General features: G+C 45.5%; 1 protein-coding gene across 7 annotated transcripts in view; it reads right to left on the bottom strand.

The window, feature by feature from the left end:
* Window positions 1–19,356, bottom strand: part of IGSF5 (immunoglobulin superfamily member 5) — a 49,895-nt gene that overhangs the window by 17,552 nt on the left and 12,987 nt on the right. For all 7 annotated transcript variants that reach the window (XM_044750966.2, XM_014839285.3, XM_070488907.1 and 4 more), the window contains 2 exons: window positions 12,571–12,888; window positions 7,468–7,767 (listed from right to left, as the gene is read on the bottom strand). In XM_044750966.2, the coding sequence (XP_044606901.2) occupies window positions 7,468–7,767; window positions 12,571–12,888 (618 nt within the window). The remainder of the gene's footprint in view (window positions 1–7,467; window positions 7,768–12,570; window positions 12,889–19,356) is intronic.

The following is a 19,356-nucleotide window of genomic DNA, read 5'->3' as shown; positions in this document are numbered from 1 at the left end:
CTTCCGTATCCCCATCCATTGAGAGTCCAGAGCCCAAAGGAAACGAGGACAAATTGAGGAAGAGCCACTCCCAAAGGAACTTAGCGAAAGGCCTCACTCCAGTGCCATCCATGCCCCACCCATAGAATTCCTTTCTCATCTAGTAATTGCTCTCTCCGTGGCCCTTCGGAGGCCACCTTCACTAGTTTCTACTTTGCCCTCTTGTTTGATCCAGTAGTCACGGAGTCAGGAGACAGAAAGATTAAGGTGAGGCAGGGCCAGCAGGAAATGAAGGCGAGGTAGAAAGAGAAGGAGACAGAGAAAAAGCCATTTTGATTTTTTTTACAGCCACGCCTTAGCCAGAGCTGTCGGATAGACTTCATGTGGTTATCTAAATTCAAATTTAAATTAATTAACATTATAGACACTTAAATACTCAGCACCTCAGTCACACTGGCCACATTTCAAGGGTGTAGTTGCCGCAGACTAGAACGGTGCCTTCACCACGGAAAGTCCTGTCGGACAGCACGGCCTGGCTGTGGGTTTGTGGGAACTGCATGGATGTTCCGAAGAGCCCTTATGGGCATTTCACTCCCCGCTACTGAACCACGTCAAAGTCAAACCACGTTTAAGTTGATCTGTCTGAGTGTGAATTGCTAGTCAATAAAGTCCGTCACTCCTCCCTGAGTGCTCGGTACTATCTCAGTGTAAACGCATGCTATTTTGCTAAATTCTAGTCGTTCGAAAATAAAACAACAGACTTCCTATGAAGAAGATAAGATTTGCTTTGAAATCAATGGCCTTCCAGCACTTCAGAACCACAGGTTTGTAGCGGAAAAACAGCTCTTAGGGGTTCTTCCTTAAGAGTTTTCCTTGAAATCATAGTTTGCTATTCCTGCGTCAAAGTCAAGTGCTGGGAATAAGCTGTAGTCAGAGATGGTTAGAGATGGTCACTAATGCTCTGTGTCTACAGTCGTCAACCACCGGGGTGCTGACTCATGGAAAAGCAAGGATCCGATTGCAGAGCAATCCACAGACATCTCAAGAAGTTTGCTTTGAAGAATTACATAATATAAAAAGATATTTGTCTTCTGCCCTTTGTGCAAAGCTTCTCCGCATTACCTGTGATGGTTTTTAAAGTTTCCTTCTTTTTTTAACGTCTCACATTCATTGCCATCTTTTTCTTTTTTTTTTAAGATTGGCACCTGAGCTAACATCTGTTGTCAATCTTCTTTTTTCTTTTTCTTCTTCTTCTCCTCAAAGCTCCACAGTACATAGTTGCATATTCTAGGTGTGAGTGCCTCTGGTTGCGCTATGTGGGACGCTACCTCAGCGTGGCCTGATGAGTGGTGCCAGGTCCACACCCAGGATTGGAACCAGCAAAACCCTGGGCTGCCAAAGCGGAGTGCATGAATTTAACCACTCGGCCACGGGGCCGGCCCTCATTGCCATCTTAAATGTCCATGAAATTGACTATTGTGGCTTCCATTTCTTCTTACATATCTGCTACTATCTAAACTAGACTTTGTCCCCTCAAGGTCAAGGACTGTGTCTTACTCTACCTATGCCACAAGCACCTGGCACATACTGGGCACCTTGAATGAATGGACGGATGGATGAATAGGTCGATGGATGGATGGATGGATGGATGGATGGATGGATGGACCTCCGGATTACCCACCATTTTTCTGAGATGAGCTGGGACAGATAGAGAGAAGAAAAGAGTTCCCCAAAAAATGTAGGGGGGACAGGCTTATACCCTTCCTATGCCACCTTTCCCCAGCCCCAGAATTGGGCCTTTAAAACAGTCCCTTCACATCCAAAGAGTAATACGGCTTATCCCTTTGTTCCACAGACAGCAGGATCCCAAGCGTCACCTGGAAAGCTTTCTGCACACGCAGATCCAGAGCCCACCTCCAGTGGAGCTGAGTCGGGCATCTGGAATGGCACCCAGGTAATTGTGATGCAGGTGGGTGGTGACCCACACTTTGAGAATCCCTGGTGTGCAGGCAAAATGCTAACACTGCCCAAGCAAACTGCCACCTTACAGGATGCTCCCATACTCTCCCTCTCACAGATGTGATAATAAGATTATGAAGTCCAGACTGCATTTATGATACTCACAATCTGGAGTTCAAAATCAGACCACCGTACAGAAGCTTCGTGACTGACAAAAAGCTTTGGGCTTCGCATCAATGGAACCAGTGAAATCTCACGGCCACCACTGACTTGGGCTCCCTTTGGCCTCTGGCTCGCTCATCCATAACAATTCTTGCCCCACCAGGCTGTTCAGAGACTCGAGAGATGCACGTGAACGAGCTGAGAACACCGTAAGGTACAAAGCACACATTCGAGATTGCCGCAGCCATCCTAAATTCAGTCTGACGAGGTCTTTTACAAACCGAAGTTTGCAAATATTAGAGGTTTTCATAATAAAAGAGCCAGCTGGGGTGAAACACTAAAGTCTGGCTCAGGACTCAAGAGATAGGCCTGGAATTCTTACTGGCATAAGTCAACATACTTGTTGACTTCCCAAACACTCGCTCTCAGGGCGTTTTCCTGCCCGCTGGAGGAAATCATAAGCATGCCAAGTTCTGTCAACCGAGTCCTGACATACAACCCTTTCCTCTGACCCAGCACAGAGACACCTGCTTATCCTCAGGGCAGACCTGTTTAAAGGAAGGGAGGGGCCACCTTGCTGGGGTTGCAGCCGAATCAAGGACGACCTCACTCACTCTCATGTCCATAATTCAACCACCAAGGCAAACAAAGTGATGCCAGCACTCACCTCAAAGCCCCAAACTCTCACCGAACGGCAACTGACATCAGGAACCACACAGCTCATTCTTTCACTTCCTCTTTGCTGGGACCGCACCCCACTGGGGGTCAAATCTCCCACAGAGTTTCACATCTAGGAGAGGCTTGCTCTCCCTCTCCTCTGGTGGAGCCCAGAGAAAAGTGTGGGCTAGGTGCCATAAGGAGGCACGATTGGTACTGGAGCCACACGGAAGAAACTGTCTTATTTTCATAAAAATTTTTGATTTGTCATCTATTACATATATACATATACATATATGCAGATACATCTTGGGTATTTTGTTTAGTATGAGGCTAATTTTTTAAACGAGTCCATTTATAGTGGAGTGAAAGAAAAATAAATGATACTCATAGATTGATAAATCAAAAGTCAATAGTGGACAGAAAACACAGAACCTTGGAATTAGCTCACCCATAATCCGACCCCTTCCTCGTACAGAAAAGACACTCAAGACGAAGAGACTCAGTAAATTGGACAAGGACACTCAGAAAAGAAAAACCTCGGCACTCTGACTCGTGTCTTTCCATCCTGCCATGTTGCATCTTCCATTTGGAATAATCCTTCCAGGGAAGATACAGCCCAGGCCTTAGAGGAACGGGGAGTCTAGGCGGATGCTGGTCCCTGACTCGTGCCGTGGTGGAGGGTGTGGCATGATGGTTCGAGGCGAATGGCAGATGCTGGAGGGGACGTGTACACCATACCTGAGCAACCCACAGCCAGTGACTAAGGAAGATTACCTCCAAGCTCAAGTCTGCTTGCCCTCCTCCCTACGTTCCTGCACACAACTGCGTGCATGTTAGGGCTGCGTTACCGAATTTACTGTATAACTGTAATCTCAGCTTCGAGAATGTCCTTTTCCCATCTGTGAAGAAAAGGAAAATAGTGTTCCCCAGATGCTCTCACAGAAATGCTCAGAGTTTTTAACAGGCAACTAGAATTTCTAAAAACCAACTGGATTAATACAAAATGTCACCACCGGCACGTGCAAGCAGGCCCCGGTGCTGATGAGAAGGGAAACAGGAGATCTCTGAATCAATGTGATAAATGATAACAATCACTCACTCTCCTGTCCTGTGGGCTCTGGGGCAGGGACTGTCCTAAGTGATTCTATGTTTTAACCTGCTTCTTTCTCACACCAACAACAACCCTAGAAGGTAGGTATTATTATTATCTCAGTTTTACAGATGAGAAAACTGAGGCACAGAGAGGTTAAGTAACTTGCCCAAAGTCACACAGTGAGTAAGTGGGCAAGCTGAGCCCAGGCTGTCTGATACCCAATTCTGTGTGGATAGTAGCACCTGATGCGGCTGGGCCAAAAGGCACGGCCTTTGAGATTTTCCAGATCAGCAACCTCCAATCCTGGCTGCCCAGTAGAGTAATTTGGAAGTTTTTTTAAAGTGTCAGTTCCCAGGCTCCAGTTAAACCAGAACCTCTGGGGTGGGGCTCGAGCATCAGCAGATGCACTAACGTCTCCGAGAGGCAGCCAGGAAAGAAAACTTCTGTCCTGCTCTTCTCCCCTCTTTTTACAGGTGAGAAAATGGAGCCTCAAAGGGTAGTGACTTGCCCAAGTCGCACAGCTGGTGCCAGAGCTACGACCCAGGACCGTCCCTCCCGCCACTCTTGTCTGCCCTCGAAAATGCCACTTCTCACCAAACTGGATTCTAACCAGGAATCGCTCCCTTCTGCAAGGTGCTCCGATTTCCTAAACGTCCTGCTTCGTTTGAACATTCCACAGCCCGTACACTTAAGCAAGTACACGGAGAACAATCCAGATGGGCAGACGGAAGGTGGAGGGTGGTTGTCTCAAAGTGGGCATGAGAGGGGCTTTCCTGCTGGTGGTATGCATGTCTGCAATGCCTGAACTTTGTATGACTTCTGGCATCAAGAAAACCGATCTTTCAGAAAACTTTAGCATTAGCCCTTTCAATATGCTTTTCCTTCAAGAATCCATAAGTGCGTCCATACAACTTCTTGGCTTAAACCAATTAGGCTTCCTAAATGCCATTGCTCTTCCTCTTTCATCGATTTACAGGGGTTATTCCAGAAATGAAGACAGATTCCTTGCACATCTAGGAAATGGGTGTGGGGGTTGGTGTTTATTGCTTCCTGAAGACGCCCGAACAGGCACCACCTCGTTCACCCCGGGCTCTCCGTCACCTGGCGGTGCGCCTTGAAGGCTCGCCGTCGCCAGCTGCGCCAGCCGAGGCTGGAACGAGGTCCTCAGCTACTCAAACTTGCATAGAACACACAACATGCAGCCAGCCGCCAGCTGCTCTGGATCTTGATGAATAATTTAGAAACAAATTACCCTTTTCCAAATGAGTCCAATACAGCAAGACTCATGGCAACACACCCACTGTGCTTTCCTCTGAGGCTGCCGGGACTCCAGCTGCCATAATTAAGGCCGCTCACTTCACTGGTCCTAGACTAAGAAGAACTCAGCTGAATTAAATCTGATCAAGGGCAATTAAGGGCCCCTTGCCCTTCCCCTACAAAAGAAAAACTTTGCAGGCAAGCTAATCTCTAAACTCCATTTCTGTGGGGCGTCATCGATCAGACGAGAGCTCTTTGCTGCATGATTACCTTGTTAAGATGTGTGGTTTAAACAAGCAGTCTCATTCCATTTGGTGCTAATGGAACTTTTTTTTTAATCTTCCCTTTCAAAGCCTGGACCATGTTTTATCATATTTAAACAGCTTAAAAGCAAGCGAGGCTGGCTCCTTGGCGAAACGGCTGAATCCAGCCTGGGACAGAGGAAGTGTAAAGTGAGTCTGGGACATCTTACTGGACCAAGTGCCCAAAAACTAATAGGGACACGTCAAAAGGACACCAGAGCCAGCTGGAAGGGATTCCCACTGGCCACACATCTGGAGAAATATGAGCATAAAAATGAGTAATGACAGGAGAAAATTATAATGTATTGAATAAAACGAGTCCATGCTAAAACTATTAAAAAAAGAAAGAACGAAAAGGAAGGAGAGGGAAGTCTCTTTTTTACAGAAGAATGCCAACTAATAAATACAGAAAAATCAGGGAACCAGAAAGTCACTCTTTCACAACCACTGTAGAAATGATCGATTCAGGCAATGACTAATGACAGAATACAAAAGTTATTAAGTAAAAGACTGTCAAGAAACAAGATATTCAGACAGTCTGTGTAGATTCTGTGTTAATTATAGTTATGATGAGGTCATACTGGATCTGGTGAGCCCCTGACCCAACATGACTAGTGTCCTTTTAAAAAAGGGAAATTTGGACACACACACACACAGGGAGAGCACCACATGAAGACAGAGGCAAAGATCGGGGTGAAGCATCTACAAGCCAAAGATTGCCAGCAATCACCAAAAGCCAGGAGAGGGGTCCCCAGGAGACTCTCCCTCAGGACCCTCAGAAGGAATTTCTCCTGCTGACACCTTGACCTCAGACTTCCAGCCTCCAGAACAGAGAGAGAATACCTTTCCGTGGTTTAAGTCCCTCAGTCTGGGGGGCTTTGTTACAGCAGCCCCAAGGTACTCATACACCACCCAAGTGACTGCTCACAGCGGAGGGCGGAGTTGATGGGTGAGCAGATTCCGGAGACACACTGCCAGGGCCACCTCCCACCATCTACTAGCTCTACAGACATGGGCAAATTCCAAGCCACACTGTGTCCCTGTCACCTTGCCTTTACAACAGGAACAATAGCAGCATCCACTCACAGGGCTGTAGTGCAGGGTAACTTAGTGAATAGTTGAGAAGCACTTCAAACAGTGTCTTTACATGGTAACTGCTCTCTAGCACTGTTCTCTTATTATTATTATTATTGTCATCTTGCTTTGGATGTAGCTTTGTTCCAAACTTGGAACAATCTCATGTAATGGTGTTTTCATAGTGGGAAAAGCTTTAGATGTCCCCTCTGCCCCTTCCAGCCGTATGACCTGGAATACAGCCCAGCACTTCTCCAGGCCTCTCTTTCTTTCCTCTTTTGTAGAATGAAGGACTCAAAGTCAAGCTCCAGCCCCTTTTCCCGCCACCGTTTTCTAGTTGGCCCAGGCTGACTCGAGTTCAAGCAGGCTCTCGGGCCTTGGGAAGGTGTGTGGTTAGAGTTGCTGGCATACCGATGACTCTATAGCAGAGTTTAGATTCCCCATTCTTGGGGAATCTAAACTTTAAACTTATGTCATTTAGTTGAGTTAAAAATAGACATCTAGACTTGGTACTTTCACACACTGTGGGTTTGCTGGGTAAAAAATGAAACATCGTAATTCCACTGAGATTGGAAGGAACCGGAGAGGACCTACACGCCCTCCTCAAATATTAGAAGAGTTCGCCTCGTATTGGCCTAGCGGACGGGGTCAAACGAGAACAATGGGTAAAGCTAGAGAAAAATGTGGAATTCGAGTATTTATCTCTGAACTTCTTGCTGTTCCTGATAATCATCAATATTCTTAACAGTTTTCATCTGAAGTAGAAAAGAGAGAAGCTCTTGAAGATGGAATTTTAAAAGCAAGTGAAATTACAAGGTCATTAAGCCAACACTAGGAGTAATTTGTCTCCATTACCATCCCTCCCCGAAATCAAGGTCATTGTACGATTTTCCTAGGTGTTGTTGATTAAGTAGCATGACATATAAAATAGAAGTGCGAAATAATAATTCACATTCTATAAAGCAAGAGGTCTTCACTTACCCACGGGAGGCTGAACCACGGTAAGATTTACAGTTACAGACTTGTGGACCTGCAGTGCCTCCACGGTAGCCACACAAGTCAGAGTGCCGTTGCCCTGTGGCGTGAGAGCCAGGATGCTCACTGTGCTCTGAGGCTCATCAGGCTCCCGAACAGAATAGTAGCTTGAATGGTTCACCGGAACACCAATCTCCCAGGAAATATCTGGGAGTGGGGTCCACCCCGATGCACGGCAGGTCACATTACAAGGTTCATCCTCAATGACTGTGAGAACACCACTGGAGATGAACAGTTCCCCCATAACTAGAGAAGAGAAGAGAAATGTTCGAAGGAATGACCATGCCTCTCAGTTCCAGGTTTTCATTAGTTTTTCTTTCAAATTGCTTTTCACGGGAGCTGTCTTCCCAAGCCCAAATTGGCTGTGTCTGTATCGAAAACCTTAACTCAAGGTTTATCTGTGTCTCTCCTTACACCTGCCAGGTTCACAGGAGAAGGTGAGGTCGCTCACCAGAAAACATATAACCCCAGAGAAAATGAATAAATAAAAATCAGGATCCAGGGAAAGAGAGGGCAGATGCCTTCCATAGTGGGCTATGCAATCATTGAAGAGGTGTTGCAAAGTTGTACTGGGCTGTCCTGGGAGCCAAAGCAAAAAGGGAAACACCTTTACATTTTTTTCACTGGAAGGAGAACACATCTCATAGTCTCATGGGAAGTAAGTCTATCCTGGCCTTTGGTCTTTCAGATTCATTTAATTTATTTTTGGGGTCACATATTTTTAAACATAACGTCCTATGATATTGCCTTAAAATATTTTTCTAGGTACAAATTAAATCTAATCTAATAGAATTATAGAAATAATGACCCTAAATCATGTATCAGAATATTTTACTCAGATAAAGTATTTTAAAGTTTTTATGAAGGACCCACTTGCGTATGCCACTGTTCACACTGTAAAGAGTCCATCTGAAAATAGCACTTGTGTTGCTGATATTACTAAAAACCCTGAGGGTTGGCCCTGGTAAAGACACAGCCTTAGTGAAATCTATACACCTTGAAACGTTCAAAGGAAAATATCCTAAACCCCCTGCTGCATGATATAATGGAAAGAACACTGGAATAAGAATCAAAAATCCATTCTCAATCCGGGCTTTCCCAAAACGCTAGTGTCACCTCGGGCAAGTCACTGAAATTGTCAGGATCTCTGTTTTCTGCCTGTCAAATGAGAGGATTTGACCAGGTCAGTGGTTTTCAAACATTTTGGTTTTGGTAATTTTTGTATTCTTAAAAATCATTGAGGACTCCAAAGACCTTTTGTTTTTGGGGAGTCCATCTACCAATATTTACCATCTTTGAAATTTGAATTAAATATTTGTTTATTTTTAAATAATAATTGATCATTAATTATTTAATAATAATAAAATTCATAATAATTAAATAAATAAATAGTTATTTTTAAAATAACAGTATTAACCAATTACATGTTAATATGGATTAATGTATTTTTATTAAAAATACTTTTTTTTTTTGCAAGGAAATATTGGCCCTGAACTAACATCTGTTACTAATCGTCCTCTTTGCTTTTTTTCCCCCAAAGCCCCACTGCATGGTTGTATATCCTAGCTGTAAGTCGTTCTAGTTCTTCCAACTGAGCCACTGCCACAGCATAGCAACTGACAGACAGGTGGTGCAGTTCCAAGACCTGGAAACGAACTTGGGCTGCTGAAGCTGTGAGCGCCAAACTTTAACCACTAGGCCATCTGGGCTGGCTCAAAATACCTATATTTTTAAACCAACATAAATTCATAAGAAGAACAACATAGTTTTATATTTATGCAAATCTCTTTAATGTCTAGCTGGATTCTCATATGTGCTCCTGCATTGGACATCTTGCAATATATTGCTTTGTCTGGAGTTTATAAAGAAAATCTGACTTCGCTGAAAATATATTTGGAGCAGTGAGGAGGCTTTTCAGATAATCACAGATACTCTTTGATACCACACTAAAACTGGACAAGCGGTGGTTTCTTAAATGTTAGTTGCACTGTGGAATCTGAAACTAGATAAGGAACTTTCATTCTCTGTTACATTAAAATCCTTTACCCTTGGTGATTTTGTATCACTATACATCAGTCAGTTGGAAAATGCTGATCCACTGAGTTATGCAGACCTTTCCAATGGATAGTGGGAAACTCCCTGTACACGTGAGAGAAGGAGAGTGGGAAAGGCAAGTGACACCTTGGTATTATTTTGAAAATCATCATGACCTCACAGACTACCCTCAAAGAGTCTGGGGAACACCTGGAAGTTCCCAAACTAGATGGAACTGGATCGGCTCTGAAAGCTCTTCCAACTCTGAAATGTTAAATTTTCAACTATTCCTTTCCCGAATAGTCTCTTAGGGTAAGTAAAGCACCTTTGCTAATTCAAAGACTTCTGTAAACGCACTAGTAACAGAGGAATGGATTTGTCCCTTAAGACAAAAGAGTTCTGTGCTTGCTCTTTTTTGTTCACTCATTGTTTCATTGATGGAGAGGTTTAAGATGACAGAAATGGGAGGATGGTATTGCCTCAGTTAACAACAGGAGATCTTGAACTCAAGTCTTAGTGGCCCTCAAAACACAAGAGATCACAAGAGTTTAGTGTGTGATTGTTTGGTGGATTGGTCAATAAACAGACAAATGCAGCAATCTGAAGCATTTCCTTTTTCTGTGTGTATTTGCAATTCAACTTTTCCTGTTGGCTTTCACAAAAGTTATCTGGTAGCATGACAGACTTTATACAAGGGTGATGGCTAGGACGTTCACATGGATTTTGGAGGACTCAGTGTGGAGTTATGTAAGCTCTCTTTATTTTTCTTGTTAACACATGAAAAGGAAAAGAAAAACAATCTTTGGATAATTCACTTTCAAAATAAATTGGATGCTTCTTCCTTTTTCAGGATTCTTTTCCCTTGAAAGAGACTCTGTGGCTCAGAGGACATTTGTTCCTCTAAGAACAAAGTGCCATTGAGACCGATGGAACCAGGGTAAATGTTCGGGTTCCATCCCTGCTCTGTGGGTTCCTTCCGCATGAACTTGGAGAAGACTTTAACTTTCCTAGATGCCTCTTCTTCCATCTGCATTAAAACCAAAGCTACAGTAATTATCAACATATCAAAATGCGTCTTAGGGATATTCAGATAACTTTGTAGGTTTATAGCTTTGGGGAAAGATGCTATAAAACCAAATGGATTTATGAGTTTGATACGCCATCAGCATACCAGTAATAAGTCACGCCTTTGACAGATGTTTCCTTCATCCAGGGGTGCCATCCTCCTCTCTCGCTTCCCCATTTTCCTATCATCTACAGGCCTTCGAGGCACATCTTAAATGGTGCCTTCTCCACAGAGTCTCCTTGAAGGCTCTGCTGATTCTCTCACCTCCCTTCCCACTTCGAACCTGAGTTTGTCTCCCTCCCACTGCCTTTGCCAGCATCTACATTGCTCCAGTGTTATTCACGCACTTGCATTATCCACTCTTTCTGTAAGGTTCTTGAGGGCAAGACTGTGTCCTATTCTATTTATCTTTGAGTCCCTCTTAAATGCCTAACATGACAGTGGGCTGCTATTGGGAAGGCAGTAAATGACTCTGTGGGAATTGCTATGAGCCAGGTGCTGTTCTAAAGGCTTTGCATAATCTCACAACAGCTTTATGACAAGGAAACTAGGGCACAAGGTCATTAAGTAACATGTCCAAGGTCACACAGTTAGTCAATAACAAAGCTGGAACTCGAACCTGGCAGTTGGGCTCCCAAGTCCGCACTATTAACAGTAGACCACTCTAGCCCCTCAAGTCCGTGTGCAGTAAATTGACTCAGACAGGGATTTAGAGTCTTCAAATCATCCTCAGGCATGTTTTTATCTGATCCTCACAGTAAACCTGAGCCTTAGCCCCATTTTGAAGATGAAGAAATTGAGGCATCCCGGGGCCACCAAGGCAGATAATGGATGAAATCAAAACCAGAACTCCTATCTTTGATTCATTTCCCTGTGTTCTTTCCTTTATGCCACAAATTTATATAATAAGAATATAACCATGCAAACTAGGCTTCACCAAATGTTATCAAATTTGATTTGATAGCAACATGAATACACACCAAATTTCTGGGAACTTCTCCTAGACATGCAAATAAGTAGACATAAGAAAAAATTTGAAAGACACGATGTGGTCTATCATAAAAAATGCCACCATAGAAATCAGGGGCTCGACACGCTCTGATGCATCTAAATTGGAGTAAATACATAAATAATTGGAGTAATTACATAAATAATATGTAATTACATTTTTAAGGAATGCAAAATGATTAAACTTTGATAAAGATGTTCTGAATCCTTGTAAAGCATTCTTTTATTGTTTTCACTATATAGCATAATCTGAATTCAGCACCTTAAAATTAGCTTTGAAAGTGAAAAACGTTATCCACTATTATGAATTTTTTTCACTTTTTTCTAAAAGTCTTGGTAAGTTTGGTAAACACACACCTTTGACTACTTCTTAAGAGCCAATGGGGCAGGAAAGAGTAATACAGATTGAGGGGACTCAGCTGGAAAGAGGAAAAAGTCAAAGCATGATTTGAAGCTGACAAATTATGTAAGGATGTAAGGCAAAGAAATAAGAGTCACATATATGAAAGACTAGAGAAAGGGCAATGATTGTCAACTGTCTCTAAATCAAAGACAAATCATTGCAACTGGTCCCAGAAGAATTCCAGGATGTATTTCCAGAAAAGCTATTAGGTCCTGAAATGGATTAGATGGGAAAGTGATAAAACCTGTCTTTAGGAGTCTCAATAAGGGAAAAAGGAAAAGAAAGAGGGAAAGAGAGAGGGAGAGAAAGAGGAGGAAACGAAGTAGAAAGAGAGTCAGTGAGGAAGGGAGGAGAGAAATAAACACATAATAAAACATAAATATTAGCCAGCTCAGAATAATTCTAAGCTAACACGAAGTGAAAGTAGACCCCATATGTCACCTTATGTGACATGAGCTTCAGAAGGTTCCTTCCATTCCTGTGACATTTAACCCAATGGACTCCAAATGCTCCTTTTTGGAGCCACCTGCATACACACCTATGACTGAAAGGAAAGCGGACGCATCCCGGTCACTGTTCTGGAGACTGCATCTGACATGCCCCGCATCACTGAGTTGCACATCATGGATGATCATCTCAGAGATGAAGTTACTGCCCTCTTCATAACTTGCAGTGGTAAAGCGGTCACTGGTGATGATGGGCTCTGTGGGCGTGATGCTCAGAACCACGGTGCCATTCAGAGACCACATGATGAGCCTCCAGCCAGGCGAGATGGTGCAGTTGAAGCGAGCCTCTGAGCCCTCCAGCACCATAGCATTCTTGGGACCTTCTATGATCTCATAGCTGGATCCAGAAGCTGGAAGACAACCAATGTTTCAAGACTGTGGATGAATCTACATAAGTCATCTGTACAATTTAACCCTTCTGTACACCAGTTGTGACCCCTGGGTGACCATCCAATGGCTGTATTAGATCAGGAGCTTCCAGTAGACAGGAAGCCACCCCATCCCTCCTTTCCACCCACCTCTGCTCACTCCACAGTCCACGGCGCTCCCAGCAGGATTGGGAGTGAAGGAAGCAATGTTCTGGAGGGATGTTACCTCAAATATCTTCCCCCAGCCTGGTCCAGAGAGCCACCACCAGCCCAACTCTCTTACTTTAGGCAAGTTTTTCAGCCTCACTGTGAAATGAGAATTTTCCTCCCAGTGAAATGGGAAGGACCTTTGCTTTCCACCTCCAAGAAGATCCCAAGGCTCAGAGGGGAAAGAAGGAAGTAGCTACTCTTCACAAAGAGGGTGGGGACCCCAGCATGCTGTGATCACGGCCCACCGCATGCCCTTGCATCCTTAGAGCCCCCAAATGGGTGCTTAGGACAGTGTCTGGGGCTGGAGGATGAACAAGGCTGAGAGAGAAGGAATACAGCTGAAGAGACACAACAGTTGGGTCCTGAGTTTACTGTCATGGAATGAAAGGAAAGTCAGTGGCCAAGGCTCAAGAGGATGGTGCTGTCATTGAGGCCACGCCCCTCCTCCTAAGCACTAGAAGAGACACAGGTAAGGGAGACAGAGAGAACGAAACAGGTAGAAGGACACAGGAGAATGAGATCCCCTGCTGAGAACATTCAAGGGATGCATTTGGCAGCCTGGATGTGACCACATCCTAGTGTCGAATCTAAAACTTCAACAGGTGAGCAAGTGGTTCTACAGTGTAAGACCACAGACTCCAGAGTGAGGGTTTCAGCTCATTGGGCAAGTTTTCTCAATTTCTCCATATTCCACTCCCCTCAGCTGCAAAACAGAGACACTAGTACCACAGCAAATTGTTTTAGGAACCAATGAGACGATTCACGTAAAGCCCTTAAGATGACCCTCAAGCACTCAGTAAACAGTCACTATGACATGCCCTGCAAGAGGGGATCGTGTTGACCTGCAAGAAGTGATTGTGTTGACCTGCAAGAAGCAATTGTGTTGACCTGCAAGAGTGGATTGAGTTGACCTGAAAGAGTGGATTGAGTTGACCTGCAAGAACGGATTGAGCTGACCTGCAAGAATGGATTGAGTTGACCTGCAAGAACGGATTGTGCTGACCTGCAGGAAGGAATTGTGCTGACCTGCAGGAAGGAATTGTGCTGACCTGCAAGGACGGATTATGTTGACCTGCAAGAAGGGATTGTGTTGACTGACAAGATGAGCCAAGAAAACCATAGATTAAAATAAAATTGTTTCTTTCACACCTTTATCAATCTTCAGCCTTTACTCACCAGATGCACTCTGACACTGGTTTTAACTGGAATGACAACTTCTGCCTGGTCTTCCACATCGAGTGCATCAAGGGCTTTCCAGCCCACATGAACTCAGTCACAATTACTTGAGATGGAGGGTGTTCTGCGACTGAAGAACTCAAGAAATCTTTTGACCATTTAGGACTGATATTCTTACCACCCTAGAAGAGCAAATTGGCAGCCAGAGTTTTCCAAGACTTTCCCACGTTTATAATAACAATCAAAGCAGAACTTGCAGAGCACTGGGTAGTCTTCAAGATCTCTTATTCTCATCTTTTTCCCACCTATGTTTTAACAATGAGGAAATGAAGACCAGCAATATCTCAGGACTTACAATCACAGTGGTGAGCAGGGACCCAAACTCACAACTTCCCACTCTGAATTTTCCCTCTTTCCCACTCTTTTCCCTCTAATCTCACTCAGAGTTTATAACAAAAAGACCCCCTGGCAGACCACACACCTTGGTTTCTTCTCAGCCATGCCTGCCACATCAGCAAGACTGTGATGGGTTCCTATTACCTTCTGGAGCTGCATGATCCCTGTGGGTCGACCAGGCGGCCTGTCATACACATTGGGAGCTCCCCATAGACTGCAGGCCCCCTTTCCTCCCAACCTTAAAAGGTCAAGTTGTGCGGGCTGGCCCAGTGGCACAGTGGTTAAGTTTGCACATTCTGCTTTGGTGGCCCAGGGTTCACCAGTTCAGATCCCGAGTGTGGACCTATGCACCACTTGCCAAACCATTCTGTGGCAGGCGTCCCACATATAAAGTAGAGGAAGATGGGCACAAATGTTAGCTCAGGGCCAGTCTTCCTCAGCAAAAAGAGGAGGAGTGGCGGCAGATGTTAGCTCAGGGCAAATCTTCCTCAAAAAAAAAAGTCAAGTTGTAAGGCAGGTTCTAAAAGAATCTCGTTACACCCTTAAAGGTTTCTGGGGAGGAACCACACCACTGGACACATATTAACACATTAACACTGCACCTGAGTACCCACAATGCACTGCCCACTGCAGGAACAGGTCAACAGGGGAAATGAACCGCTGCACAGACAGGACCCAGGAAGCCAGCAGGACCAGGTCGTGAGGCAGCCGGGGAAGGAGAGAGGACACAGGCTCCAAAGAGGCAGGACTGAGGGGAAGTCAGAAGTAACTATGACTAATCCCAAGTTTGGGTAAACATGCTCATTATCCTTTGATTTGTCCCTGGACGAGATAGAAAGAGAGAGAAAATGTGACTCTAAATAACAACACAAATTGGGTCTTCTCCCTTACCCCCGGGCACGTCTCTCCCATCCAACGATCCCTCTGATCTGGGATTTTAAGCAATGAAAAAAGCCTAAGGAAAGGAAGCCAGAAGTGATTCCCCAGGAAAGCCATGGCTGCCATGCCACCTTGGCTCTTTCTGAGCCCTGAATGGCATCTTAAGAAGAAGGACAAAAGACAAGAAATAGCCCAATCTACACCCCAAGGAAAGAAAGACGGGACGAGGGGTGTGCTCATACTCCGTGCTGTGATAGGGACCGTCCTCCTTGCCCCTGACTCAGGTGGATGGGAGTTCACGGGACAGAGGCCGGCAGGACAGGATGCGGGAGTGCGCGAACAGGTGAGACCCAGACTCGCCATGCGAGGAGCTCCGTCTATGCAACTCCAACAGAATAAGCAAACCCATCTGAAATCATGGTTCCTTCACTGCCTTGTGAGATTATTTCACTCCTGCACGCTGTTCACTCCAAGCCAGTCTTTAAATATCCTGTGGAATGCACGCGTGACCCAGAAAACATTCAGGCTCCACACCTTACCTTGTGGCTGGGGAGGTGAGAGGGAAGGAGGGACTTGTGCTAAATGGAAACCCTTCCAGTTTGAACTTGACCTTTAAATTAAACAGGAGGGCCCAAATCCTCAGCACCAAATCCCCTGATGACATTCCCTGCGATCTTTGTTACCATGATAAGTAAACTCCCGTCCAGCTCCCTCGTGACTCAGAAGCTGTGCTTCTGGTAAGGTGACATCCCGGAGTCCATTGCTCTCTCACTTGTCCTGTCAGCTGGTGGTGGGTGTAACCCTGCCCCACACCCAACAAATACTAGAAAATTGTAAATAAGACCTTTAAGCAGACAGGCAGCTCCTCAGCACAAAACCACCCTCCCGCTTTGTTCTCCCTTTCACTTTGTAGAGCAAAGAGGCAAAGCCGGGCAGAGCCACGGGAGACATCAGCATCCTACCCCCCAGGAACCTCCCTGGGCCACCAGCTACAGTGGTCCCCCAACACCAGGTCCTCCCTTGTAGGAGTTTATCCACTTGCAAGATGCTCATTCACGCCGACACTCTCCATCCGATTCCCAAATCTACATCTCCAGCCCCGTCCGCTGGCTTTCTCTCCTGCCCCACGGGCGCTGCTCCACCAGGCTTCTCCGCGGAGATGACTGGCCGCCACCCAGGACTGAAGAGCTTGTCTTCTTCTACTCGCCGCCTCCTAACATCTGCAAAACTGAAATCCTTCGTACAGCAGAACGTCGGCCAGCTTCGCGGCTCCCACCTGTCCTCCTTCAACCGATCCTAAGCAGAAGTACCCTTCTTCTGCCACGGCTTTTTCTCAGCTTCCTGGAGTAGCAGTTGGTTGTCTCCCTGGTGTGGGGGGCATGACGGGTCCATGTCAACCAACCATTCTGTTCTTGCGCTCTGCTCTTCCCCAGCTTTCCTCACTGCACCGTAGACCCGGCACCTTCTCCCATCTCTTACTTAGCGTTGGAAATGAGTAGAAAAGTAGAAAATTGAAAGTCAGAAGGGACAAAGGAAAATAAAGTGGAGAGCAGTGGGTGAGAACAGCTCTGGTGAGGCAGCTCCAATGGAGAAAATGGAACTCAAAACCTATCAGGGAAACAACCCAGATGCCCATCAAGGGACAAAGGGATAAAGATGTAGTATATATACATAATGGAATACTACTCAGCTACAAAAAAAGGTGAAATCTGGCCATTTGTGACATCATGGATGGACCTTGAGGGTATTATGCTGAGTGAAATAAGTCAGAGGGAGAAAGTCAAATACCACATGATCTCACTCATAAATAGAAGATAAAAACAACTACAAACAAACACATAGAGACAGAGATTGGATTGGTGGTTACCAGAGGGGAATGGGGTGGGGGGAGGGCGAAAGGGGTGATTAGGAACAAGTTCGTGGTGGTGGATGGCAATTAGTCTTTGGGTGGTGAACATGATGTAATCTACACAGAAATCAAAATAGAATGATGTATGTTAAAATTTATATAATGTTATAAAAGTAAATAGATTTTAAAAACCATATCAGGGGTTGGAAGTATCGGAAGGAAACTGGGAGGGGAAGGAGGAGGTCCCCAGGCAGGTGGGAGTCGGCTGCTGAGTCCTCTGACCGTGGCAGGGCTGCCAGCGTCTCTTCCAGGCTACCACCACCACCCAGAGCTGCTCCCCACGTGGCAGCCAGAGGCATCTTCCCAACACATCAAAAAAAGTGGGATCAGGCACCCTCCCCTACTGCCCACCTCCACACCCCAGACTTTGTTTAAAACATTTCCATCATTTGGGATAAAGACCAGATAATCCTTAACAGCGTCTCAAGATCCTGCTTACTGTCACATCGACTTCCTCTCCAGATTCATTTGCCCCAAACTCCACCCTCTGACCACCGGACTTTAATTTATCAAACTCTTCTTTAATTTATCAAACTCACCAACTCTTTCTGGCACCAGGGCCTTTGCATAGGCAGTAGACCAACGTGGTGGGCAGTGTCGCTTACTCCTTAGCTCCTGGCCAAGACATCTCCTCCTCAGGGAGCCTTCCCAGATCACCCTATTTAGGTTAAATCATCCTGCAACAGGCTTTTGAATCGGTGAAGCAGTTGTCACAGCGGTGTTTTTATATTGATTTTTTTCTGTCAGTTAACGCTTGTTTCCTCTGCTAGGCTCTAAGCTCTGTTAGCAAGGACGATGCCTGTTTTTGCTCATCACTGCACCCCAGCGCCTGCAACTAAATGGCACACAACAGGCCCTCAGTGACTGTTCACCGAGTGAGTAAATAAGATGGTCCAGTTCTACATAATCCGTTACACTGGGGGCAAGGCAGAGAGGAGAGGGCCAGCCGGAGCCCTCTGGGTGCACGTGGAGGTTGCCCTCAGCTTTTCAAAGTCAAGTGTTTACATGAAGGTGTCTGCACCCCAAGACTTTCCAAGAGGATGCAGCCGCGGGGCTCAGTCTTCTGCAATGGACCCCATTCCCCGGGGGCTCTAGAATTAGCCCACAATACTCCCCGCTGCCGGAACAGCCATCTCCAGGCCTCAACCAAAGCATCCTTGCCTTCAAAACGGTACTTTAGGAAAAACGTCTCAGAAAAACTATAGACCCAGAGTTCGTCAGTTTCCCACCAAGCCCCTGAAGAGATTTTTGCAACCGTCACTGAAACAGGCCTGTCTGGAGCCATCTCCTTAAAACATTTGCTGAGCGTGGTCTGCTCGCCCCACAATGAGTCCCCGAGCTCCACCTGAGAAGGGACCTGTGCTCCCGTCCACTCTGCAAACTAATGTCTATTAAGCACCTACTAATGGCTTAGCCCCGCCTACCATAAGGAGGGGCTTCCAAACGTCTCTGCCCCCAAATATATTTTATCACCACAGCCCAGGGCCCACAGCCCGAACGAGCAAATACACCCCAAACCAATGGAAGTTTATGAAAGGGTCCTTACTGCCTGTAAGCCCTCTCATACTCCCTATTCTATTCTATTCTGTTTTAATTTTTCCATGCTGCCATGGCCAGACTTTTTTTCACAAAAACATTACCCGGCCGTCTGAAATAGAGTTCGTACATATATGAAGGGCAAATTAAGCAAAATTTGTCTACACAGTTAGAAGTCAGAACCACGGCCGCACTGGGGGAAGGAGAGAGGGAGTGGTGAGAGGGCGCATTCTGGAATGTTCTGATCTCACAGTCGACATGCAGAGCGTTCAGCTTGTGATGGTTCGTTAATCACTGTGTGTCTGTATTCTTCTTCAATCCAACGCCTTAACACCTCTGCAATG

This window comes from Equus asinus, chromosome 18 (genome assembly GCF_041296235.1).
Source record: "Equus asinus isolate D_3611 breed Donkey chromosome 18, EquAss-T2T_v2, whole genome shotgun sequence".
Taxonomy (NCBI): domain Eukaryota; kingdom Metazoa; phylum Chordata; class Mammalia; order Perissodactyla; family Equidae; genus Equus; species Equus asinus.
This window is presented reverse-complemented; position numbering and strand designations above follow the sequence as displayed.